The 26,587-nt window shown below is 48.8% G+C and overlaps 2 protein-coding genes across 2 annotated transcripts; one reads left to right on the top strand and one right to left on the bottom strand.

The window, feature by feature from the left end:
- Positions 1-1,981: 1,981 nt before the first annotated feature.
- LOC144094678 (homeobox protein BarH-like 1) lies at positions 1,982-20,000 on the bottom strand. Its single transcript, XM_077628599.1, has 3 exons — positions 19,500-20,000; positions 10,636-10,832; positions 1,982-2,828 (listed from the first exon to the last, which is right to left on the bottom strand). The coding sequence occupies exons 1-3, from the start codon at positions 19,885-19,887 to the stop codon at positions 2,652-2,654; spliced, it is 762 nt and encodes a 253-aa protein (XP_077484725.1). The 5' UTR covers positions 19,888-20,000; the 3' UTR covers positions 1,982-2,651.
- Positions 20,001-24,852: 4,852 nt separating this feature from the next.
- LOC144095230 (uncharacterized) lies at positions 24,853-26,250 on the top strand. Its single transcript, XM_077629016.1, has one exon. The coding sequence runs from the start codon at positions 24,961-24,963 to the stop codon at positions 26,248-26,250; it is 1,290 nt and encodes a 429-aa protein (XP_077485142.1). The 5' UTR covers positions 24,853-24,960.
- Positions 26,251-26,587: the final 337 nt, after the last annotated feature.

The raw sequence follows: 26,587 nt of genomic DNA on the forward strand, positions 1-26,587 counted from the left end.
CTGCACAAACTTCCTTTACCCTGCTGCAGATTCAGAGCAGGCCTCGACTCTCCGGCAGCAAGCAAGGTGGACTCTCAACCTGTCGTCTCCCGAACTTGCATCCAGCTTAGCCTTGGCATCCACAAGTCGTCGATGATTGCTTTCTGCCTGACTCTTTTGCGACAGACACAGTTCGCACCGCTTCTCATCCCCGCCCGCCTCCATTTTCAGGGCTCTTACCTCGTTCACTGGATCATCGGACTCTTCGATCATGAACCTCTTCCTCATGGAGACAGCTAGCTCGTCTCATTGAAAGTCTAATTATTCCAAAGCATCCTTTTCCTCGCTCAATTACGGCCCACTGCTCGCGCCATCGAACTTTCGACGTTTACCAGGATGCAAGAAGGACATCTGAAGGATTAGCGCTTCGCATGCGGCAAATAAGTCGCCAGTGCAGCGAACCGTTGTCGCTAGTAGCCGCCCTTGTTTTAACGCGACAGCGTTAAAGGCCCCGTTACCCGGAAAATCCGGCGTCGGTGTTGTCGGCGTTGTGAGCGAAAAAATAGGGTGGCGTGGGGTGGTCACCCTCTGGAGAAGCAACCTGGGTGGGTCACCAATGTCACGTGACCTTGTGGCGTCACCACAGTCTGCCTATCGGATTGTGAGCAAACTAACCACCACGGCAGGCGGGTGCTAAATGAATGATTGATCGCGGCAGGTTGCTCGGGAAGAGAAACCTGAAGAGCACGATTGCGGAATTAGTGGTGTGGTGACTCCGAGGGACCCATGAATGTAATTACCAATTCCGCATATATGGGCATTAACTCAATAAACCTATTCCGTCATATCCGTAAGGCGGCGCTTAAGCGTCCCCTCTTAATTTTTTTTATTCTTTCTTCAGAATCAGCCACGCACTCTTTCTGGTTACGGGCTCTTCTGAGCATAGCACTATGCCAACTTTGAAACTAGTGGCACGTTTCCCTGTAATACAGTACAGGCCTGACCTGCATATACGTATACCCGCAGTTACAAGTGTATGGAGCGTGACATTGGACGTTTTTAGCATACCAGAGGCGTGTTAGCAGAGACGTATACCGGTTTACCAGGTGGCTTCTGCGCACGCGCAGTGACATGGGAGGGGCCAGCCGGAGTCCGGTAAACCGGTATACGTCTCCGCTAACACGTCTCCGGTATGCCAGAAGCATCTATTCACGAAAAAAGCTTCAGTTAAGCTTCGCCTTTTCAGACATCCTCGAATAGATACATGCTGCCTACTTCTGAGTGTCCGATCTACATAGCTCACTATTCAAGGTAAAGAAAAATGGTGCACACAATACACACGAGACGCCGTCAGCATCTGTAAACGATTTTATTAATTTTTTGAAGCATAAAAGCGTATTTGAACACAAAATACCAACGACAAAACGAAACAACACACGTGTTGTTTTCAGAAAGATTCTGAATCACCTTTTTTTTTCTTTGGTTCGAGATCCTGTGGGACTGCAGTGATAGGTATATAACTGCTTCTTTGGTGATGTACTGATGTTCAGCGTATCTCTACGTCGCAAGAAGTGTTGACGGTGTTAACCGAATACTACTATAATGACGTGACAACTACATTTTTCTACAATGAGAACATATTCATGCTGTCACGCCATGTACGTTTCAGAGACCAAAAAAAAAAAAAGAGAGGAACACTTAATTGCACTGGATATTTACAAGCAAGACGACAAGTCATTTCGCTTAACTACTCGTGACAATCCTTGAAGTGTTCTCAAAGGTAGGAAGTCTATAGCGACAATCTGGTTGATTCTGGGCTTTAGCGGCAAAAGTAGCTCGACTCAGTGCCGGAGTCACTGGCGGCATCCATCTACACTAAATTTCTAGAATTAACCTTAGCATTCAGTTCGGTCTGTCACCAAAAATATTTTCTCAATGCCAGCATCGCGTCATTGTCGACTATTCCTTTCGTTGCAACTCAGCCGTCTGGGTCTATCTGCCATTCGACTCGCTGCATAGCTGCCAGCCAACCAAAGCCACATCCACAAACGAGAGAACAAATCGTCAGTGGAAACCACTGGGCCGGGATTCAATTCCTTGATTTTTTTTCCATATTCATAATGACTTCACTAAGAAAGAGTGCGTCGTGAGTCGTAGCTAAGCAACGGCAGACTGGTGGTCACGGCCAGTTTATTGGCGACACGGGTTCGTGTAAACCGGACGCGGGCATACAGCTTCAGGTGGCAGGGACTCGGAGAAGGTCAATCGGCGAACAAGGAAACTGCCATGCAAACAAGAAAGCAAATCAACAAAATAAACAATTTAATCACATGAAATAAATAACAAGATAAATAGATACTACAAAAATGACAATAAATTAACAAGTAAACATATAAACAAAAAGGGCGCACCGGCGGAGCATCTTTTGCAGCGTTCACTGTCGGCCCTCTGTCTCGGCTTTGATCTCACAGAATCTGCCACCAGTTCACATAAGCCCGTTGTGCCTCGCACTGCACGTGACCAATAAATACGCGAATCCGCTTGAACGCGAAGGCTGTGCGCGCACCCGCGAACGCGGTGCACATCTTACAATCCTAGGCGAGTGCATGCGCGTACATGTACACTGCTGACTTCGTAGGAGGGGGAGAAGGCGTCGTAGCGCGGCGGGCCTTCTACCGCGCGGTGGCCCCACCGTCCCCGACGACGTCCAGCTCCGTGTCCAGGTCGGAGCCGCAGGAGCCCGGGTTCGAGTCGTCCGTCAGTGCGTGCCTGGCCGACGAAGGGTCCTCGCCCACCTTGCGCATCTGCTTCTTGTGCTTCATGCGCCGGTTCTGGAACCACGTCTTGACCTGCGCACCACGAAGGAGTGCCCCTGCTTAGGCACAGATTACTTGCAAAAATACCTCCGCTTTAGAGGTTGGGTTATCTGACTAGACAGGTGCTCCGTTTAAGCGAACGCAGGTGATTATTAATTTATTAAGATTGTCACCGAGAGACGGTTGACGTGCGCAGGGCAAGTTTACTTAGACGCGCAAGGCAGCAGGTAGCTCGAGAAAGACGACAAACTAGCCCCTGGAAGGCTCAAGGCTTGCCAAGTGCCAGGTAATACAGTTTAGCCGCGGTACGGCGCCACTAGAGGAGTTAGTAGTGTGACATTATCTATTCATTAAGTTTCTAGATGACCTGTTGTAAATATTTTAAAACACCGTGCATATCACACAGCAGACACATCGAGATTTCGAGATTCGCCCCCCCCCCCCCCCCCGGCCTTCAAACCCTTCCGCAAAAAAAGGAAAAAAAAACTGGACGAGATACTCAAGAGGGGGATCGTGCGCCTTAGGGCCGTTGTACGATCGTTTTGGAGCGCCTTCCGCCTCGTCCGTTTCGGGAGCGGTCCGCCAGTTTTCGGCCGCCAGGCGGACGTGAGGCGGAAAGGTGTTGTACGATCACTTTGGCGCTTGCGAGCCAGGCGGATGGTCCCAGCATGCCGATTGGCGCGCCGGGCATATCCGTCTGTCCAATAGCCTTCTCCGGCTGGTGGCAACCTAGCCGGCGCGAGCGCACCGCCAGCATCGCTCCACGCGCCGAAACGGGCTCCCGTATCCCAAGGGGGAGGCCACACCGACATTTTTCTAGAGGGGGCAGCGCCCCCCACCCAGTCTCCAGTTGCTTGCACTTGGATCAGATTGCTGAGAATTGAAACACTTCAGTTCTAGGACTATTTTAATGCAAAGCACAGTGGGGCTGAGCTGCCAGTTGTAAAGCATTTCGTACACAAGTAACCTAAACCAGTCATGCTCCATTAGAAGTCCACTGTCTGACCCGTGTACATGGTCATGGTGACCAGAATTTAAGCAAACTATGTACAAACTGTTTTTCATCAATTGAACACTCCTCACGCGCACATCTATAAAGATGCGCATTTCAGTTCGTTTTAGATTGCCACGAATCTTTGCACCATTTAATCGGTCGCATTCAAAACCGCCGGCACACTAATTTCCATTGATCGTGGCCACGTGCAAATGCTTCCACATTTTTCCAGGTTGTTGTAGTTGCTGTTGGTTCTTTGTCTCGAAGGTTCCTCGCCAGCTTTGAATTAAGCGCGGCCAAGAACTGCAGGCAATCAGTTCGATGACCGCCCAGAGACATTCAGGACAGTTCCTTTTGGAATCCTTTTCGTGGCTTTCGTTACTGCTGGAGTGGCGTCACCCCAACGTGACAGTTTTCATCAACCTTTCAACATTGGAAAATAATAAAAATAAAAAATATAAAACTCATGTAAATGAGCATTAAATAAATAACAAAATAAGCTGGAAGTCTCCCCCCTCCCCCCATACCAAAGAAAAGTTCCGGAGTCCCTGCACTCTCTCTTTCATTGTGTGCATGTTGTCATGGTGCAGGGGCTCTCTCGAAACCGGGTCGGGCTGAGGAAAGATTGAACTTGAAGCTTTGGGAAAACGCAAAACACGTGGGTTTACTGGCAGTTTGAAGAAACTTATTTACATAACTTAGAAAAGAGCAAACAGTCAGAAATTAATAGCTCATAGACTATTGTCGAGCGACTGGATGAGCCTTGTCCTCGGTGCCCAGAGCGTTCATTCCGACTTGGGACGCTCGCAATTCAATGCGAGGCACAGATCCGAAAAATGACACCTGCAGCACATAGCACGCGGAGGCACCGTGGGAATGTGCGACGAGAATTCGGAGGTCTGCGGCTACTTCGCCCCAAGCTGCACGTGTCCACCCAAAGCAGAAGGCCATGCACCCCCCCCCCCCCCCCCCCCTCCTCCTCTTAAGAACGTGGGAAAGATTCCGCAGGTCGGTTCTCAGGGGCACACTTTTTTTTTCTTGGGGCCACTGAAGGGTCAAACGACATGTCCCCAGCAGAAATGTAGCAAGGTGCATTCCTGCTCGCAAGTGCACGCACACACACACACACACAAAAAAAAAGTTTGCCGGCTCGTTGTGCATCAGGGCTGGAATTCCGCGACGTTCAAAGAGTGCAGAAACGTATTGTTGCGTCGAGGGCTGCCACAATATTTCTATGAACAGCAATGGCCAAGAGCTGCCATTAGAATTATAGATATTCCGGACATGTCCTGTATTCTTGGGGAAAAATTAATATTGGTAAAATGCACGGTACTCTAATGGAAATGTTGAAGGTGATGGTCTATCCCTTCAGTGTCTTGTAAGTTTTCCATCGCTCGCATCGGCCAGTTGACGATACCAAAACATTAATAGCAAGCCTGTAGATGCGTGATTGTTATAGCCAAATATTCCAATATAAGAAAAAATGTGTCTATGCACCCCTCCTCGTTAGAAACGAAACACTTTTTTTGCCAGTAAAGCCCTGCGCCAGTCCAGTCCGGGAATGCGAAATATTGTTTTGGAGACTGACATCAACAGCTGCGTTATGCAGACGCATGTGAGACAAGGGCAATGATCGGCTTATTGTTCCGGCGTGTGATGCCCGGCTTAATTTCCGAAGTTACTTAACTACATCTAAACAATTACTAAAAGTAAAAGTAGTCGAAATGTCTGCTTGCACTTGAATGAGCATTTGCATATCAGCGACGGCTCTGCACATTCATCGTTTTGGGGATACGCGTACGCTGTGATCGGCATTAAAATAAAAACACCAGCCGTTTATCTCAGTGGTAGATTAACTTTAGATCATTTTTCCGTTAGCCATAAGCGAGCAGCTGCTAGGCGCATTTCGTGAGTGTTTTAGTTTTTCTCTTCAGCCTCGCGTATCGCCTTATGGGCACTTCATTTTATGCTGAAATAAAAAATATTGCAATTCTTATGCAGCGAAGAACGAAACGAAATGCCAACTATTTCGCCAACAGAGTTGCGTGCACCGACCTGCTCAGCCACACCTACAAAATTAAGTATTTTGCGAAAATGACCGCCCCAAAACAGAAAAGGTATTCACTTTGAATTCCACATTCCCTTTACTTTTTCTCTCCTTTTTTTTTCCCTTTTCTTTTTTTCAAGTTCGCGCTGGGAAAAGAAATGCGAAGCTGCGTTCTCTCCCTCGCGTGCTCGCGAGGGACCGATGCATAGGCGCCCCCCCCCCCCCCTCCCTCCGCTCCCCAAGAGTGATGCCCAAAGGAACGACATGCGTCGAGACCAGATCCCCCTCCCCCCCTTCATAGCAACAACCACCACCACCACCACCATCGCTGCCACTGCCCAGGCCGCGCTCCCCAGTTCAGTCGACGGATGGCCATTTTGCCCCATCAGGCCGGGGCAGAGCAGAACCGAGGCGGAGGGAGGAGGGGCTCGGACGTCACTGACGTCACGGGAAAAGCAGCCAATAGCTGCAATCCGGTCCCCGGCCGGATGCGCTCGTCCGCCAGAAAGTTGAAGTTCACCAACTTTCCATCCGTTCGCCGAACGAGGCGGATCCGCCAGCTCCGCTCGCGAAACGGACGAGGCGGAAGGCGCTCCAAAACGATCGTACAACGGCCCTTAAGGGTATGACTCGATAACGTTAATGGGTTAATACCAAAGTATGCGGAATTGGTCATTCTCTACTTTACTTTCATAGATACCTGGGGGTCCTCACACCACTCCTGGCGTAGTCGTGCAACGGTTAATCGATGCGCCACTGCCCTGCGATTGCAAGTGCTGCCACCGGTGGGGCTTAGGGCTCATTCACACTTGAGGGTCGCAGAGGTCGCGCGACCAGCAGTCGCTTGCGACTACACCGCAGCTCGACAACACCGATGTTCCCACTTGCAAGGGCGACCTGCGGGTCGCCTTCTCGTTCGATTCTCGTTTGAAATGAGAACTCTTGGGAAAGACGCCGTTCGCGCGCTTTCGAGAGTTTCGTCTGCTCCGGCCGCGTCTCCTGCGCTCGCGCAGGAGACGCGGCCAGAGAGGGGAATAGCGGCGCCACGCTATTCCCCTATCCCCGTAATCGACAGGGTTTTCCTATTCTAAAGCTACCTAATATGAAAATGAAAGTTGGTTTTGAGGAAAGGAAAAACGCTGCTCTTGAAGGAATAAAGGAGGGAATTAAAGAAGGAAGAGAGAAGGAGGTGCAGTAGTGGAGGACTATGGAATAGTTTTGACCACCTGGGGATCATTAACATACCCTGACATCGCACAGCACACGGGCGCCCTTTGGTGTTCCGCCTACATCGAAACTCGCGTCCTCTGGCTCAGCAAACGAGCGCCCTAACCACTGAATCATCGCGATGGAGCTCATAAGGTGTTATCTTACCTCATGAATGATCTGGGTTGGAATCAACTTGCGATTCTTTCCTCTTTGCTCGTTTGGTTTACCTTTTGCAAAAAGCAAACGCCCGTGGCTAATGATAAGAGTCGATAATGCAGCATTTAACTACACAGCATGCTAGCGGTACACATCACTCGATACAATTGTAATTGTTCTCTATTTCTTTGTTTCGCTTGCTAAAATAAAGTCAGCGCCCTACTTGGCAACTAACAATCGGATCTGTTGCTTCTCCTTAGGCTTCAGCGTCATGTGGCAAAGTGTGCAACCTGTTCTCTTCTTTGTCTATTGGTAATGGCGGCAATGGGTCTTTTAATAAAGCAATAACGAAAAGAACAATAGAAAATGCTTGCCGGCCACGGACACTGCTGCTTGTTTCCCGTACACTTGATCTACTTCCAGGGGGGGGAGAAAGTATAGCGAAGGCGATGGGTAGAACGAAATGAAGGCCGGAGGCATGGGGTAGCAAATCATAGTGGAGAGTATTACGTTTTGCAACTCGGTACAGGAAACCCGCCAGCACAAACACGCACACAAAGGGGGGAATAAAAACGTTGTTCGGTTTTCTGTAGATCCTTCCCGACTCTCTTCGCTATACATTCACCCTAGGTCGCGCCGTTAAATTTCCTGTTTTCAGTTTATGTCGCTACTTTATCCTACCCCCAGTTGCTCGATCTATTTGCTTTCTGCAAGCACAGTGAACATAGAGCTGCTCTCGCATTTAAACTCAAGAAACAACCAACCCTGGTAAGCACTTCGATCGTATTCTTTTATTTGTTTATATAATTTCACTGCTCCGCGGTCGAGGCCGACCTCTCCACGTAAGAGGCAGGTGACGATAAGGTACGCGGGACGAAAGGGGGGGGGGGGGGGGTAGCGGGGAGGGTTCCTAATCACGCCGGTCGCTCGAAAGTGCTGTCTGATGCGGCACGCACAAAATACAACGACGACGACGGCATTGCGAGCAATAATGACGCCATTAATTGGACAACGCAGTGTGATGACCACGCTGTCGTCACCCTTCCCCTACCCCCTTTTTTAAAAAAAATAAGGTATGAAAAACGAGATTACACAACTTCCACTAAACGACGACGCTGCGCCGTCAAACAGACGCCCATCCTCCCCCTCTCCTGATCTTCTGAAGCAAGCGAGGAGAGGGCAACATGATGTCGCCCGAAGGCACAATTTGCAGAGTGGGGAACGCGTGGTCACCACGCAGAGCTTGGACGCAGCCTTTTACCCCCAACAGAACAGAAAAGGTGGCACAAAGTAAAAGTAAGAAAAAAATGGGGAAGGGGGAGATAGAGGCGCGGAGAGAGCTGGCGTTTTGAAGCTGGAAACGAGGCACCCAAGAAGAGAGAGAGAGAGAGAGAAGGGAGATGTGGAGCGTAGAAGCGGAGAGCGTGCGCTGGCAAAGGACAAAAGCGATTTCGTGATCGAGACAATGGCCAGCGATGTTACTCATTGTATCGCTCCGGCTCTCAGGCGCGGGGCAGCAGCGGCGATGGAAATCTTTGCTTTCCACCAGTTCAGCGGCCCGCCGTGGTCGGGCTCAGAGGCACGTTCCGGCCGCTCGCTCGAGTGGGCCGCTTGTTTCTTTCCGACGGATTTCGTGCGGGTTTTGCTAGCCCCTTTCGCTGGTCTGAATGGGCCCCGTCAGAAAAGGAAGCATGCGGGCAGGCTAAATCGCGGACGTGAGATGTGTTGTACGCGCTTCGCATGCCCCGAAGTGCATTTCGTGCGTAGCGTTACGTAATCAGGAGCGTGACGCGACGGCGAATGTGCTTCCTTACTGCGGTTGGGATCGCAGTGGCACGTAGTTGATGTTGTTGATTTACGACGGGTGCAAGTATCACGGGCAGATGGAAGCCTCCTTTACATTAAGGGCATGTGTGGCAAAACAAGATGGAAAGCGCCCTTTTTACCTGGGCTCTTGAGAGCGGTTTAGTACGACGGAGGCCTACTACTAGCGCAAAAAAACGCGACAGGACCCGACGCGGTGGATCAGTGGCTTCAGCACTCGGCTGCTGACCCTAAGGTCGCGGGCTTGATCCCGACTGTGGCGGCTGTATTTCGATGGTGGCAAAATACGAAAGGCACCCGTGTGTTGTGCGATGACAGCGCACGTTAAAGAACCGCAAGTGGCCTAAACAAAATTAAGCATTTAAAGCGCTTACGCGTTAGCACTGTGAAAGCATTTCAATTCTGCTCCAATTTTATTCTAGTTATAGTTTATTCTTTTGTTTTGGGGGCAATCGTAAATACTATTATTGATGTTACTGGTTAATATTTCGTATTTGCCATTCTTTAATGACGTCAAACTGTTTCGACCAGTCGCGAGTTTTGCAACGCCGCCACTTTTTTGGGTGACGCCTCGTTTTCGTTTCGATGATCCGTGTAATGCTTTCGCATTAGTAAATCCGGAGCCTTCCACCACGGCTTCCGTCATATCCCATGTATATCACTTCGGAACCTCAGCTGCCATGGTGGCTCAGTGGCTGTGGCCCTTGGCTGGTGACCTGAAAAAACAAGCGTTCGATCCCGGCCGCGGCTGTCGCATTTCGATGGAGACGAAATGCAAGCGGCCCGTGTACTGTGCGAAGTCAGTGCACGTTAAGAAACCCTAGGTGGTCGAAACTATCCGGAGCCGTCCACTACGACGTCCCTCATAGCTTGAGTCGCTTTGAGGTGTTAAATCTCATAAACCATAACCAAAATTCGAGACGTTAAACTCCAACGTTTCACAAGGACGAATGAACAAGAGGTAAACACTGGCGCAGAACCTCAAATTCACGTATGAGCGTCAACAAGTTCAAAATCAACTGAATGTCACCATACCAGCAAATGCGTTTGTGTCACGTCCGCGGCCCCAATTCAATGTGGGGAGGCGCCCACATTTATTTAAGCACTAAAGCCTTAAAAACGACCCATTGCCGTTTCAAGAATTCCAAAATCAGTTGTGCAGTTCTCACGGCGCTTGTATAAAGAAATTTTCAGTAATGAAAATGATGAGCCTTGTATATACACTGAGAGCGGGGATTGAACATATATAGCGATGGAGGCTTATCCGAAGAGGTTGAGAATGAAGGCAGGGACTGATATATGGGAGAGGGGGAAGGGGGCGGCCACTTTCCCTCCCAGGCGAAAAAGTTGGCAAACGAAATCCGTGCAGAACCCCTCATTTTTTTTTTTTTTTGATGAAGACAGTCTTAAGATATGCATGGCTCAAATGTGACTGCCCCCCTCCAAGACCAACCCATAAATCAGACTCAGGATGCGAAGCGCATTTGGGGGCAAGGGAAGGGTGAGGTGACGTGGCAACGAAAGCACCTTGACGTCCTCGTCCTCTGCAGTGATGCTGGTGCTAAACGCGTGCAGGCGTGTACTGCAATTATGTGCACACTTTCCATTACCTGCGTTTCGGACAGGCTGAGCGCGGTGGCCAGCTCGAGGCGTTCGGGCGTGGACAGGTAGCGCTGTGCCTCGAAGCGCTTCTCCAGGCCGTGCAGCTGCTGGTCGCTGAACACGGTGCGCGCCTTGCGCCGCCGGCAGGGCCGCGAACCGGCGTCGCAGCCGCCCGGGCCGCCGAACAGGCTCGGGAACGCCAGCCCTGCACAGCACCAAGCGCAAGCAGCGCCCTCTTCAGTCATGCATGCCATTCACTTTAGAAGCTTCGAAACCGTGGTCGTCGTACGTTGCCAGTTTCCCCTGTTGCCGCGAATCGGCGAACTTGTGCGCCATCTTCATACGAACGAAAAACCAGGCCTCGTTTGTCGTTTTGGAGGCTATTATTGCGATCTTAGTTTATATAAGTAAGCGGGGAGTGGCCGAGCGTGAAAACCTATAGGCTAAGTTTTACTCACTGTGACAAGAACAAGTTCGACTTGCGCCTTGTAATCGTGAACGATGCGATCCGCTTACGAGTTTAGTGAGAGAAAAAAAACTGACAGAGTTTTAACGCCGCTAAACCGAGTATGACGTACGAAAGCACTTGGTTTTGAATAAGCTTGACTATTGCCTAAACATTTCCTTAACTTGGCCTTCGAATTCGCTTGACTCTTGCCTAGACATTGCCTTGAATTGTCCTCCAAGACTATTTATTTTAACTTTTCGTACCACGTGACCTTTCTTTAGCCACACCGTATCCAAGTAATTTCATCCGAAAGGTCAAATGTCAAGGGTACAAGGTCAAGGGTCGAGGCTTCAAAGACCCATCGGCATTTTAAGCTTTGCGAATGAAGTATACTGTTTTCACTGACGATATATGGTAGGAGCACGGTGACTGTGTCTGCAGCGCTGCTATGTCTATGCTACTGAGGTAGAGTGAAAGGTGTGTGAAACCCAGTCAGTGCTAGAAAATATCGCTTCTTTTGCTCGACTGAACACCGCTCAAGCAGCCCCCAAGACAAGCGAGCTAGCGGCTGTATGTTTTCTTATAACATTTCGATGAGAATGCAAGGACATCGATACGAGTTAAATTTATAGAAACGCATGGAACATCACGGGTGTATTACTGCAGTGCGGCTATATTATACTTCCTTCGCTACAATGTAAACTGTGTAACCTAGCTTCAAGCCCTTATAAAATTGTTAAAGAGCCCCAGGTGTTCGAAATTTCCGGAACCCTTCACTACGGCATCCCTCACGGCCTGAGTCGCCCTGGGACGTTAAACCCCCATAAACCAACCATAAATTCTTTGCAGAGCTATAGAAGGTAGAGACCTCCTCAGCCAAGAGCGCGTTAAACATGTTCCTCCGCGTCTCGTCGTCTGCTCGCAGCGTAGACAGATATGGTTAGGAGAGAGGCTATATCGACGCCGTCTACGTACCATAAGAGCATGTACGCTTGCTCATGCTAAACGCAAGCACTTTGCGGGATGTCACGCCATTTGTCACATTAGTATTTCTAATTTCAGCCCATTGGCGCCATCTGGTTGCTTGGCCGGAGACCATTTTTGTCAACAAACCGACTCTCCACTTAGGACTATAGAAGCGGCAGAATCGTTACGCTAAATAAAAAATTAAGCGAATTTATCGCTCATATGTTCTTTTATAGGCGAGATAAGGCGAAGCGAAAGCCCACTGGTCTATTTACGGCCAGTGAACGTACTGAGAGAGCAACAACCACGAATTCAGTCCGAGGCGAGGGGTCCTGCTTCGAACGGAACTCCCATTTGGGAAACGATGTTTGAACGCACACAAGAGTCGCGCGCGCTAAACTCGGGAAATTGCGTACGTAACGCAAGCGTACTTGAAGGCTCGGTATGAAATAGCGTTTGACGCATGCGCACTAACCTAACCTAACTTGACCTAACCTAACATAACCTGACCTGACCTGACCTAACCTAACCTAACCTAACCAAACCAAACCTAACCTAACCTAACCTAACCTAACCTAACCAGACCAAACCTAACCTAAGCTAACCAAACCTAACCTGACCTAACCTAATCCTATCCCATATACCCATATGCCTATTTTATACAACGGCACTACATTCTGCAGCGTCGGAACGGCGCCTGTGCACTCATCGCAGCTGTAATAGTGCTGCAAGTAACTATGCTGGGCTGGAGTGACGCGGCTTCGCCAGTTCGGCGAATAAACGGGGTGTTCCGCGTATCGGCCCTTTAGCGCTTCCGCGCGAAGTGTGGAGAGCTTCGGCGCCATTCATTAGCAGCGAGCGCACCGCGGGAGGAAAAGGAGGAGGAGGAGGAAGATGCTATTTACGGGTGCAAGACGAAGAGGCCGCCCGGGTAAGAAGAAGAGTGGGGAGAGACGGGGCGGTAATTAGACGCTTCTTAGCCCGTTCCCCTTAATGACATCACGAGGGCTGCCGTCGACGCCGACGCTTTATTCGCTGGTGCTGCTGCTGCGGTCTCTTTTCTTTTGCCGCGCTGTTTTGCGAGAACGCACACACGGGCCGTGGCAGCGGGAGTAGGCTGCAGACACTCGCGATCTCATCGAGGGAGGTGACAGTAGCCGCGTCAACGCCTGAGAACGCAGGGTGTAGGACCTTTATTTGTTCAAAATGTCCCGCGTGTCCTTGCAAGGCGAGCTTTGAAAGAGAATGGCCGTGTGAGGTTAGAAAGAAAGTAGTTGAATGGCGAACAAAGAATCCAAGAAAAGAATGGAAACATAAAATGTGAGCGAACACGACGAAACGAGCCAAACTGCGAAATAACGCATACAGATTCGTTGCGTGAGAAACAGTATACAAAGTAAGCTCGATAACGTGCAGTCAGAAACGTGCAGTTGCAGACGGAATAATATGAACTACGCTTCGGTGTTGCAGCGGCATTAACTGGCATATCAAAAACCTATAGATTTTGCTAGGTAACGATTAAAACAGGTCAACCGCCGAACCATGGTCCGTTTCATTCTGTCTGCGACTGTACTCAACAAAGTCTACAGTTGCATAGCGGCTGCCGCGTTTCCGCAAACAATGCAGAGCCGAAAACGATGGAATAGTTTCACGATTGCGTCGTGTAAAGTGAATGTGTATATCTTAGCACACACTCTGTGTGAAGACCACGATTGATCAATTCCCTCTCGCCCTACTGTAAGCTTGCCGTCCCGCTTAGCTCAGTTGGTAGAGCGACTGCTCCGAGGAAGCGGTGGCACCGGGTTCGAACTCCGGACCAGGACAAATTTTTTTTAACTGCGACGTTTCTGAGAAAGTTGTATAGCTTTCCTTTGTAGCCGTATGGCTGTGCTTGGGTGGATGCCAATTAGTAATTGCTGTAATTGCTCTGTTATTAGAAATCTACTCCACCTAGGGAGGGTTCCCCTAAACATTTGACCAAGAACAAAAACAACATTCGCGCCTTCTTTTGAGCACCTTCATATGCAGCACATTGAATGTCACCATCGTCAAATGAAATCAAAAGAGCCGATTTCTTAAGCCTCCGTTCAGCATAAAGTATATCGCATCGTCTTAAAGAGTGCCGATACCGGATTTCCCGTTCCAACGCGCATTAAGTGGCAGTCTTATGACATCGACTTCAAAGCGTTGATACTGAACACGCAGACACGCGTTGCGCCTCCCGATGTCCTGATGCGTCAACCGAGGCGAGCGGAGAGAAAGACGTTCGATCGGATACATGCGCACACACACACATCACTTTGTGCATAGACGACGTGCACCCGGAAGACGCAGGGACGCAGAGAGGGCCGCGGTTCCCGTTACTGCCGACGCGGGCCCTGGTCCAAGCTAATTCCCTCAGTGCCCCAACTAACGAGCTTAATAATGACGGCCCGCTCCTCTTTGCGGGCGTTCCGCTGACGTCAGAGGAGAACGCACGCCCTCTTTCTTCGAAGGAAAACATTATAGGAGGATGGCTGGCGTGCTAATAATGCGCGAGCGTGTCTAAAAAGAACTGGATGCACTTCGCGTTCCAGAAAAAGGTACTACAGACATTTTTTCTTTTTTTTCTCCTTTCGTTTATGGGCGGTGCAGATTTGTAGTCCGCCCCGTGCGCACATAAGCACTGCTGCCGCATTGGTGCACCTTTGTGTTCCCAAATAAACAGAGTGTATTGGGTTAATTATGAAAAATTTGTTGTGTTGACGCATGAGCGGCCAATGCCGTCATGAGTCAAGCACAGTTAATTGCGTTTATTTTTTTTTTCATTTAATGCAAGAACTTCATCAGCGTCTAAAAAAAGGTTAATTAAAGAAAAATTTCCTTCGTTTACAGAACTCAAGACGTTCGAAGTATTTTGCGGGCTTATTTTTTACAAGAGGCAAGCTCAGGTAAAAATACACGTGTTGGTCGTGAAACCACGTGAATTTGTTTTTAAATTAATGAAAAAATTACATAACAGCAACACATGGCTTGCAGTTATCAGTACTTAACAAATCACATATAAAAGATAGAAGATTAAGTAGAAGATCTTTCTTCGCAAGTATAAATTCGTGCGTAGGATTACAGTATGAAGTAGATGTCAAGCTATATGGCCAATACAAAGGCAGCACGAAATAACTTACAAGAAAAGTTCTTATGTCCGCGCAGCTTCAACTGGCCCATGACGAGTTTTATTATCTGAAGCTTATAGTCTATCTCATAATTCAGTTCAGCTTGCCATTTTTGTCTCATTTTCCTGCGTGCATGCTTATAAAGTCTTTAAAGCCACTGTACAGGGCTCCTTGCTAAAATTCGCTGTGACACTTTCAGAAAACTTGCAACGCGCTCGTGTTGCCTAGGTTAACGCACTTGCCAACATCAGTCTTATTCAAAGTAAATGTCGCCTGTCCAGGTAATCCTAAGCGCCGAACGCTGCAGTCGCTACAACTCAAGAATTATCCTCAAAGAAGGCACTCCAACCAACGGTGTCGACCGGTCGCCATGACACCGTGGCCAAGCGCCTTGTGCAGTTACAAGCAGCCGTGGCAAGTGACAGGTTGACCGGAATGGTCATAACAGTATGTAGACGCCATTGATTGGAAAGCCTCTTTTTCGGGACATTTAACGCTGTTTCCGCCAACGTAGCAGTCAAAAAGAAAGAGGCAATCAGAACCTCTAACACCATACTTTACCACGACAAACATCTTGTTTACTTGTTCGTGCGATAATCGAGTGGAACCAGTTCCCACCATCATCCCTTATTAGTACTGATGCTTTAGAACACTCATTTCGGTCCTGCTGTTCATGTTCAGCATTGTACTTTATTTTTTTGTACAACAGGAACCTCCATTGCAGGCCCTTCGCTTGGCCTGTATAGTATGCTGCGAATTCGGACCGATTTCTGACTTGACTGACTCCCGTCGGGTTCATGTGAAGAAACCACATCAGGTTTCTGGCTGACGCCGCCAGCATCGCAAAATGCACTACCGCCACTTTGATCATGGGAGCTCATCGTATGCATGCACGATGTTTCATTTCATTCAGTGCAGAAGATACAGAAAATACTTATTAACGATCAACTAAAACAAATCAAGTAACTGATTAGTCAATTGACAAACATGCTTGCCCAGGTATAATCTAACCTAAAGAAACTTGCGCTGTAGATATAGCGCTTTAATAAAAAAAAAAGTGGGTTTCGCAGATCAGAACGCTTTCTTTTGGGCAGTCACGGGAGGGGAGAGGAGGTTGTGTGTAGGGAGAGTACGTGATGTGTAGGTTCTGTAAAAGGAAGAGTTCTGTGAGCGATAAATGAGATTCCGCCTAAGGAATGGGACAGGTTAACTGTGTCGGCACGTGTAATCTCACCAAGGTGCTGTAAAGTCTGAAAGTTTATTCGGAGGTAATTACAAATGCTCTGTTTATACAGAAGAGGCCCCACAGTTTGGCACTGTAGTGGGACCGCAATGTGCAAACGCAAAAAAGAACAAATAGCAACATGAAGCAGCATTTCGTATCAATACAAACTTGTTCGCGATATTTGTTTGTGCTGCTGCAAATCTTGCGGCGGATTGAGGCCGGAGGACGGTGGCTTTCATCACGAGAAACAGCTACTTATCTTATGTCCCCTGCACAACAAAGGCCTCTTCCTCCGAGCTCGATTCGAGCCTCCTCAGCGGCCCCTTCGACTAGTACACCCCAGTTCTTTTTCTAACCTCACAGAATCAACCCATGAAAAATGTGCGCCATAATAAGTGCGCAGGTTATTTCTTGTAATGACACCAATTGTTTCCGATAGCACGCGCCGCTTTGTGCAGCATAAAGCTGTTTTTCTATTTTGAAATAAGCTAGGGTATAATAAGTTAACTGAGCAATACTGAACGCGAGCAACTAGAGGTTTATACAATAAATATACATTTCGTGCTGCTCTTACAAGTTATTCTTTCGCGTTATGAAATTATTAGGATATAAAGTAAAATATGTAGACCAATTCAGTTGAGTCAGCCTCCATTTCAGCGAAAAATGTTTTACGGAAAAGCTTTCAAGAGCCATCCAATAGTTTTTTTTTCTCTGTCTCTCTCAAGAGCCATCCAATATCTGCGCTTGCTGCGTGTTGTTTACTCGATCTATTTATAGACACCTTTTTCAGGAACCACGTCGACATATTCCGCATCATAAAACTTACGAACTGTGGCGGTGCATTCCGTTTTCAAAATATGCCCGCCAATATATATATATATATGCTTAGGTGAAGCCGGCTTAAAAATGTCAAAAACATAGAAATACGCTCTTCTCTGCAATGTAAACTGGTCCTCAAAGGATCTAGCCCAAAAAATCGGGACAAAATAATTATGACATCTACGCCACTGTATAGTATGATGACGTCGACGCCTGCTCATATTTGCTTTTTTGGACGGCCTGTCAAAAGTGCCGTGATCTTGTTTGCTTTTTGTTACTTTTACTGTTTGTACCTGCGACATTTCATTTCCTTTAGCACTGAGTATTTAGCGACCAAGATTTCCTTTGCTTCATTTTATTTACCGGAACCAGACTGTATGCATTATTTTATGCTTGTTTTGTCCCTTTCCTGCAACAGACTCCTGCGTGATGTTAGCAGTACGTTTCAAACAAATAAACAAATGAACTTCCTGTCCCTCCTTAGCATGTTACTCCCAGGCCTTTTATGAGTTAAATGTACTGCACATCTTAGTGGCAATAAACGTTCTAAGAGACCTCCAGCGGTAGCCATATCGATTAAAAAGACTAGCGCGAATAGACTGGGGGAAAGGGGCAGAGACAGACAGGAGGAGCGCTCGTCCTGCTGCCTGTTTCTACCCTTTTCTCACAGTCTATTGCGCTAGACTTTGTAATCAATCATGAACAACCAACTAGCCCAGACTCTTGCTTTGACAGCATTATCGACGAGGTTGTTTGCCATTTACTGAGGACCATCGGCATCTTTACCGTCTGATGCTCACTAATTTCGGCACCATTAAACATAACTGGGGCGGCCGCTTATGACCTTTTTCTTCTAGCGGGTTTTTCTCCAATAAAATCGCAATACACAACCATCGTTACACAAATCGATACATTATGCTGGTCTTGGTAACACCCGCCGAGTCGAAGTTTTTTGCTTGAAGCACATTTTTTTTAGTTTTATTATCCTTGACACTTAAGTAACTAGGCGCTTCACCCAAACCCACTCTGATAAAAGTGAAATTTTCAGCGCTGCATCACATTTTCGTAACAGCGCTGTGCTGACTTTCGCACCATTAAAGATGTGCTCCAAAAGGTTCAAGAAGCCGTTCTTGGGCAGGGCAGGATATTTTATTTTTTAAGCTATTTCGTTTTATATTTCATTAGTGTATGGTATGTACTCTGCGCTTTAATACCGTGAAATTGGTTCGCATAAAGCGGTGCCGTTCAAATACTTTCCTCATGCAGCACCGGCTGTCGCCACAAGTGCGTCTTGCCTCACAAATAAATAAGTAGCTCAGAGTAGCACTATCACCATCATATTCATCAGCCTGACTACACCCACTGCAGGGCAAAGGCCTCTCCCATGTCTCTCCAATTAACCCTGAACTTTGCGCTGATATATTCCCGCATATACCCTGGGGTCTACTCTCCTTCCTGTCAACTATGTGGCCAACATGCCACTCTATCCCACATACTCTGGGCTTGCCCTCAAGACTCCCTCCGCGAGGTTTGCAGCTCTCGAATCCAGACCAGTGAGAGGCCGCATTGCTCAGTTCCGACTCGGACACACACAGATCCGGGTTGTGACAAAAGCCCTAGAAGTCGCCGAACGCCACGGGCTCACGGCCACTTGATGGGGCTATAACCCGGCCCACACCAACTGCTACCTTGGTCGACGAAAATAAAGTTTATCCTCGTCCTGCCAGCTGCGCCCACCCTATGCCTGCGAACTTCTTAATCTCATCCGCCCACCTAACGTTCTGCCGCCCCTGCTACGCTTGCCTTCTCTTGGAATCCACTCCGTTACCCTTAAGGACAAGCGGTTATCTTGCCTTCGCATCATATGCCCTGCCCAAGCCCATTTCTTCCTCTTTCGACTAGGATGTCAATAATCCGAGTTTGTTCCCTCACCCACTTTGCCCGCTTCCGGTCTCTTAACGTTACACCTATCACTATAGTCCCTATAGAGTAGCACTATAGTCGGATACAACTCAAGAATGAAGCGGCTTTTTCCCGTCAAAGTATCCCCTTCCAACCAATGGCGTCGGCTGATTCTCATGACTGTGCTAGTGTGACAATAGAGGGAGGAGACTACCCGCTTTCATCAGCAACTCCCTGCATTGCCGCGCTAGCAGGCTGCTGAGAGAATCGGCCTACGCCATTAGCTGGAAGGGGGTCCTTTGACGGGGGAAAAGCCGCTTCGTTCTTGAGTTGTGTCCGGCTATAGACAGCTCGGCGTACCTGGCGAAAGGAGGAAGGACCCCTGCTCGATGGACTTGCCGATGAAGTGGGCGGCAGGCAGGAATGCAGCCACGGCGGCCGACCCTTGCGAGTACATGGAGCCGAACGAGGGCGCCTGAAGACACGGCGGCCCGGTCGCGGCTCCACCGCCCTGGGACGCAGCCACCGCCGAGCCCCGCACGTGCACCCCCGCAGGGCTCAGGCATAGCGGAGAGTCAGCCAACGGCGTTCCCGGGGGTGCCGTCAGAATGTCCGCGATCATGAACGAACGCCTCGGTGACATCTTCTGCCGGTAGCTGGTCGCTTCCCCGTCGTCCTCGCTTGTCTTGCGGTAAAACGCACTCATCATCATATCCCTTGCCGCGGCCACCGAAGGGAAGAAACGCATTGCCCGCGCGCTCACACGCGGGCGAGCTTTACCTTGAAGACGCCGTCATGTTGCGGCGACGACGTAGTGGCGCTCGCAGCCTCAGCATGACGCCGGCGGCGCGTTCGACTGTTTTCAACACGTTTTCCGCTGGAAGGGGCGAGCGAGCGAGCGCACGCTAGCACTCCGGTGTTATCTTTATTCTCTTCGCCCCCCCCCCCCCCCCCCCCCCCCCCCCCCCGCGCGCAGGGAGAAAAGCGCTCTCCAGGCTCCCTAATGGGGACAGAGCCAACGCGGCGCTCCGGGATGCTGCTCTCTCCCCTCTCTCCCGGCCAATGGGGGCTTAGCAGCGGAGGCGGTGCTTGTGCCGCGCAAGCTCCGCCTCCTTCTCTGATCTGGCGGCGGCGGCGTCTTTTCTGCGCTTCCATAACCTCTGACGAGAGAGGCACCCCAGGGAAGAGGTGGAGAAGGGGGTTACATGTAAGTGTAGTGAGAAGAGGGGAAGGGCGGGCTGCAGAAATGAACCGGCAAAAAGTAAAGCCCCAAACCCTCTTCTTTGCCGGCGACGACGGAGGTTTTCTTTTATCTCTCCCCCTCTTCTCCCTAATTTTTTCCCCTGCAAGATGGCAAAGAGCAAGCGGGAAAGCGCTGGTTAATCTGATTTTCTGGCGTTTCGATTCGGGTTTTAGCGAGTGGATGGGTCTTCTCACCCCTCGTTTCTGCCCGCTCTTGTCGTTGCGCCCTCCCCTCTCCCCTCTCCCCCTCCTTCTCCTTCCATCCGGCTCTTCCACTCAATTTTGCCGGCAAAACGCGCGCATTGTGTCGGAATCCTTTGAGTGGAAACGGCCGCTCTTTCATGTCTGATTTCGGCAGCGTCGGCAGAAAAGCATTGTTACCTTGTCCGTCATTTTTCTTGAAGTTAAACGAGGTTGTTAAGCTTTCTTGTCGGGTCGCTTGTAACGATATCGAAGCCGAGGAGGAATTTCTGAAAGAAACATTTGAATTCTTTGCAAATAATGAGGAGTACATTCATGAAGTCGTCGACTGATAATGCAAGTTTTATAATGTGCATGCTTCTGAGTTTAACGTTTTGTGTCTGTAGACGAGTATTATCGCGCCTTTATAGCCAAATAAAGTAAGCATATTGAGCGACATTAGAATGAGCGTTTTCGGTACTTTACTTCCATTTCGCAGAGGAGCCTATTCGATGAGTAAAAAATAAGCCTTGGTACAAAGCTAGTAATTTGGCACAATTTAATTACCACTGGTGTTTTTTAAATACAAAGAATGTGAGGTGATAGTGCTTTTGTCTCTGGTATTTGTCTGCTGTTTATACACCCCCCAATAACAAAGAATAAATGTGAAATCCCTGAAAAACAAGTTGTCATCAAATGAAAGCCCTGCTAAGCAACACGGAAAATGGGGAGGCTTTTTTTCTGCAGTGGACGCAGTTCAAATGATGATGATTATGGTGATGCTTGTCAATGAATATGAAGACTCGGGAAGGTGGTTTCAAGGCTAAGACGTGGTTCTGCATGTCTGCCGATGGGTCAACGAGGATTTGAGAAAAAAATTGGAGTGGAAACTTAAGATCTTCCTCAAGGGTACCACGCGATAGGTTTAATGGGTTAATGCCCTTATATGCGGAATTGGTCATTCTCATTACATTCATAGATCGCTGGGAGTCCTCATACCACTCCTGGCGCAGTGGTGCAGCGGCTAAGCGATGCGCCACTGCCCTGCCATGGCAGGTGCTTTTACCGGTGGGGCTTGTGCGTCTCTATAGTTGCTCTTTCCGAGCAACTTCTCGCGATCGATCATTAATTTAACGGCCACCTTCCACGGTGGTCAGTTTGCTCACAATCCGGTGGGCAGGTTGTGATGACGTCACAAGGTCACATGACCAAGGCAGCCCACCTAGGTTGCCGAAGCCAGATTTACTGTAGAATGGAAGCTTTAACGTTGTCGCGTTAAAAGAAGAACGTTCGATATAGACGAAATTTATCAGGACTGTAGTCTGAGGCAATCCAAGAACGAAGCAGTCAATGCCCCTCGAAAAAGAATCCTACCCCCCCCCCCCCCCCCCCCGAAAAAAATAACGTCGATAAATTTTCATGACGCTGCAGTCAATCTCGTGGCTAGGAGCAAGTGCGTTGTCACGCTAGTATGCAAAGCAGTTGACCTCGACGTCATGAAACGAAAAAAGGCCCACCTGTTATAGCTCTGTGGTGTCAGTGTCAGCTGGTCAATTAATCTGGAGCCTTCACCGCAGAAGGCGCAATGCGGATCGTACGAATTTGGGAGAGAGAGTGAGAAAAACTTTATTTGGTCCATTAAGGGTTTAGCGTTCGGTCTTGGGCCCCTAGTCCAGGGCTCCACTGAGTCGCGCTGCTTGACAAATTCAACTATATGTTCCCAAATTCGTTGTGGACGGCACGAATTTGGGAACATATAGTTGAATTTGATCGGGTCGACATAACTATTTGATTGCAATTTCCTAAGGTGACCCCTTGCTCCATGTTTAGATTTTTGTCCGGTTCGATGTGTGCTTTCCTCGTTAATCTCAAACGTTGGAGTAATTCCCTATAGCCATCCTGCCTCAGGTTCTCCTGTCGGCCTTCGCCCTATAGCCGTCCCTTCCCATCCTGTTTCCTGATGGCCGTACCCTCTGCGAAATCGAATGGCCGCCAATAATTTCGTCTACCGCGTTGCGAATGCCCATGTTTAGTAGTCTTTCTGTTCCCGTGCTGACCGGCATACCAAGCGCTCTTTTAAACGCTTTACTTATTAGAACGTCCAACTTATTCTTCTCATTTTTCTTCCATTTCATATATGGTGCTGTGTAAGAGATCCTGCTCACAATAAAAGCCTGTATTAAATTGACGGTGACTTTTCTCCAAGTCCATACTTGTGGTTTAATACCCTACTAATCACTCTCGCCTCTAGCTCAGCTGTTGCTTCCAATCTCGAAATCACTTCACCGTTGTTGCCCTTGCTGCCTATTAAGAGACTTAAGATTTTCGCAAGTGGTACCCCTTGAATTTGCACTCCCTCCGCAAATACTATAGCAGGGTCAGAGTCCACCTCAAGAGTCCGCCTTTCCACCTCTAGATTAGTTATTCCAATGCGTTGGGTGCGCATTGGAGTCCACACAACTATTAACACATTTTTGCACGGTATCCGTCGCACATTGTAGTCTCTCCTGCATGCTCCCATTTGGCCCTCCGGAGGTTCAAATAGGAATGTCGTGCGCATACAGTGCGTGCTTGACACGCTCTATGCTGTCCAGCCTGTTCGGTAGTTCTAGGTCAATGTCGAAGAGCAAAAGGGACAGCACTTTCCCTGAGGTGTGCTCTAACTTCTAAGTCTCGTGTACTCTGACATTAGTTGTCCGCCATTAAGCGTAACTCTTCGGTTCGAAACAAACTCTTTTGTATAATTGTTTCGACTTTAAACCACAATTGCATTCCAGTAAATTTTTGAGCATGACAACATGTTCGACATTATCAAAGGCACCTTTGAGGCCCAATGCTAGAATTGTCCTCTAATTTTGTCGATGATTTTTTGTTTTAGCTGTAAAAGCACATCTTGAGTCTAAAGGTTTGGTCTGAACTCGAAGATCGTGTTTGGGAAGATGCCACCCTTATCTGAATGTCTGTAAATAGATTGATATATTACTTTTTCTATCAAGTTGCCGGTACACGATGTCAGCAACAGTCACCTCAAGTTCTCGATGCTGATCTCTTTACCTGGTTTTAGAATGAGCATAACTTTTGCTGTCTTTTCCTTTCTCTGGAATGTTTCCTTCCGAACAGCATTTATCAAAAAAGTCCGTGATATCCTCCAACGACTGGTGGTACAAGTTATCTAGCATTATGGTGGTTACCCAATCTCCCCCAGGGCAAGTATCCTTCCTCATGTCCACGAGGATCGCACCTTCGAGATTGTGATCTCCTTGTCCGTTTGCATATTCTGTTAGCTCTGTAGTATTCTATTTCCGGACCGACACCCTCCTATTGTATGTATGGCTTTCTGCAGATCTGCTTTCTGTTCTGCTTTGCCCTTTCCTGATTCCATCAGGAATCTCAATATGAACCAGGTTATATTGTGGTTAAATTCGCTATTAACAGAGTCGCAAAGGTTGTGCCATTTAACCTTGGCCAAATTTGAGGTACACCTCTCCGCGTGCTCCGTAAGTTCTTCTGCTCTTTTCTTTCTTTGAAAACTTTCGAAAGCTCTGCGACAGGGGACACCAAGAGAAAGACACGAAGGACAAGTGCTCTTGTCCCTTGTTTCTTGTCTCTTGGTGTCCCCTGTCGCAGCGCTTTCGAAAGTTTTCAAACATGTACCAACTAGCTCAATTGTCCGTGTTTATTTTTTTATCAATTTAGCTTCTGCCTTCTGCACCTCTTTGCGAGATCACTCCTCGCTTTCCACAGATGCAATAAATACGGGTATATTGCCGAAAAGTTATCAGATGTCTTAACCTTTTCCTTGTGGGTTTCGACGTCCTTCTACTGCTGCTGCTACTATTGCTGACGGGAAGAAAGAAAGGGAAAGAGCACGGGCCTGCCTACTGGCTCAAGCCGAACCACGCTTCACCCATGCTTCATAATCCTCAATGCTGTGCCCCTACTTTTCCCTCCTGCACTCCCTGACTTTATTCCAATTTGTAATTCTCGCTGTCCCCCTCTTTCTGATATTCTTGTTGCGTTCCGTCGTGGTCTGCAGGATAAAATGATCGCTTTGCAAGTTTCCATCAAATTCTTAAAGGCTACATCTCTTAGATTCTTGTCTAAGGTCAGATCTGGACTAGGGTCATTGCGCACTGCGTGGCGCAGAAGGTCGCGCCTGAAGCCGTCAATAACAACTCCAAACTCTTTGGCTTTTCCCATACGCATGCATGCATGGTTACAATATTCGATTCGCCAAGACGATGAAGAAGACGATGTTTACAGGGCTTCGATTTATTTTGTGAGGCGAACAACAACAACCTTAGTCAAAGTCAGTTGGCATGACTAAATAGGCTAAAATGTAAAGGAGGGAACAGTTTTTCAAGGCGTTCTACCAGGCCTGCGCATTTCCGCGCTCGCTATGGCGAATCCGAAGATGGACACAGCTGGGCTGTTGCTGCTTTTACACCACGTACTGCTGAAGGTAGGCCTAGATGCCATACCTCCCGCGACGTTCGTGCTCGTCGCCGCGCAGGCCTGTGTCTTCCTGCGGCTGTTCGACTTGCCCTGGTCCGATCCTTCCGAAGTATGCATCAGTGTCGAGACTGTACTCTTCAAAAGAGAGTGGTGGCGCATCTTTTACGGCGCGATTGAACACGCCGACAGCCTACACCTTTACTACAACATGGTGAGCTTTATTTGGAAAGGAATGATTCTGGAAGACAAGGTCGGCAGCGTGCAGTTCACCTTCATCGTCTCCATCTTCACTGCGCTCTGCGGCGCCGTGCTCATCGTAATGAACTGCGTGCTCGGTGAGGTCGTCGACGGCTCATTCTACTACTACTGCGGCGTCGGATTCTCAGGCGTGATCTTCGCTCTCAAGGTGCTCAACAACCACGACTACCCCGGGCAAAGCCGGCGCGTCTTCGGCTTCGAGGTCACTCTGCCCTCGGGCTTCTTCGTCTGGGCCGAGCCTCTGCTCATCCAGCTGATCTCCTCCGACATATCGTTTCTCGCTCACCTCGCCGGAGTCCTAGCGGGCCTAGCCTACGTCTACGTCATCAAACCCGCCTTTTCAGTCGCCTGGCGAGTTCTGGTCGAGGAACCCATGCTCGCGATGCATCAGGAGGTGATCCCGTACGGTTCGATTCTGCTGTTGTTGGTCCTGCTGGCAGTGCACGGGGACCTGTTGCCTGAGCACTGGACAAAGGACGCAACCTGCCTGACCTGTTCTCCCGTCATCGAGGAGCGCCAGTGGCGCCTCCTGTTTCTGCCGGCGCTGCACTGTACGGGTCCCTGGCACTTGATCTACACCGTGGTCTCCTTGCTGGGCCTCGGATACCACATCGAGAGAAGAGTGGGCTCCGTTCGCTTCCTGTCCGAGATGGCTGTCCTGGTATTCGCCACGAACCTGGCCTTCTGCGCGGCTATTCACTACCTGCTGCCGGACAACGACGAGTCCGGCGCTGTGACCCCGAACGAGATGAAGCGCGAGTGCGTCCCGGCATTGACAGCGGTGATTATGGGCATGAAGGGACTCTACAGAGTGCCGTACCTTCAGGGCAGGTACTTATTCTTGCTGCTCAGGTTGCCGTTGCCTTGCCTCGTCGGTGCTGTTCTGGAAATCGATTTGCTTTATTTTGCACTGCCCCGTGTGGGGATTGTTGGCCACATCGTGGGCTTTGTTGTTGGGCGGTTGATGCCCCATTAGTATGCGCAACATTTTATTACTGACTATTTTGAGTTTGATCGGCACTGCAAGGGAGCAGTTTCTAAATGCCGCGAAGTTCACCATACAGTTTTCTGAACTCGTAGCCGCTGATTTGCCGCTTCTTAGAACTTAACGTCGTTATTTCATTTCTTGTCCTCTTTACGTGTACCCGAAAAGATTGCAAAGATAATATTTATTTTCCTGACTCTGGTGTTGACTTTTCAGGGGCTGGCTTCTCATTTTTTTTTCGTAATAACTAAACGTGATTACGCGACTGCGGGAATAAATCACCGAAATGACCGCTGATGTCTATTATTTGAGCAAAAGTTCGGTGAAC

This window comes from Amblyomma americanum, chromosome 6, assembly GCF_052857255.1.
Source record: "Amblyomma americanum isolate KBUSLIRL-KWMA chromosome 6, ASM5285725v1, whole genome shotgun sequence".
NCBI classification, from domain to species: Eukaryota; Metazoa; Arthropoda; class Arachnida; order Ixodida; family Ixodidae; genus Amblyomma; species Amblyomma americanum.

What these genes read in the sequence shown, in the direction of transcription:
- LOC144095230 (XM_077629016.1), top strand. Translation starts at nt 24,961, where the DNA reads ATGGCGAATCCGAAGATGGACACAGCTGGGCTGTTGCTGCTTTTACAC.
- LOC144094678 (XM_077628599.1), bottom strand. Translation starts at nt 19,887, where the DNA reads ATGCGTTTCTTCCCTTCGGTGGCCGCGGCAAGGGATATGATGATGAGT. An exon ending in GTCCTTCCTCCTTTCGCCAG is followed by an intron (nt 10,833 to 19,499) that starts GTACGCCGAGCT and finishes GGTGCTGTGCAG; the next exon opens with GGCTGGCGTTCCCGAGCCTG. An exon ending in TCAGCCTGTCCGAAACGCAG is followed by an intron (nt 2,829 to 10,635) that starts GTAATGGAAAGT and finishes CGTGGTGCGCAG; the next exon opens with GTCAAGACGTGGTTCCAGAA.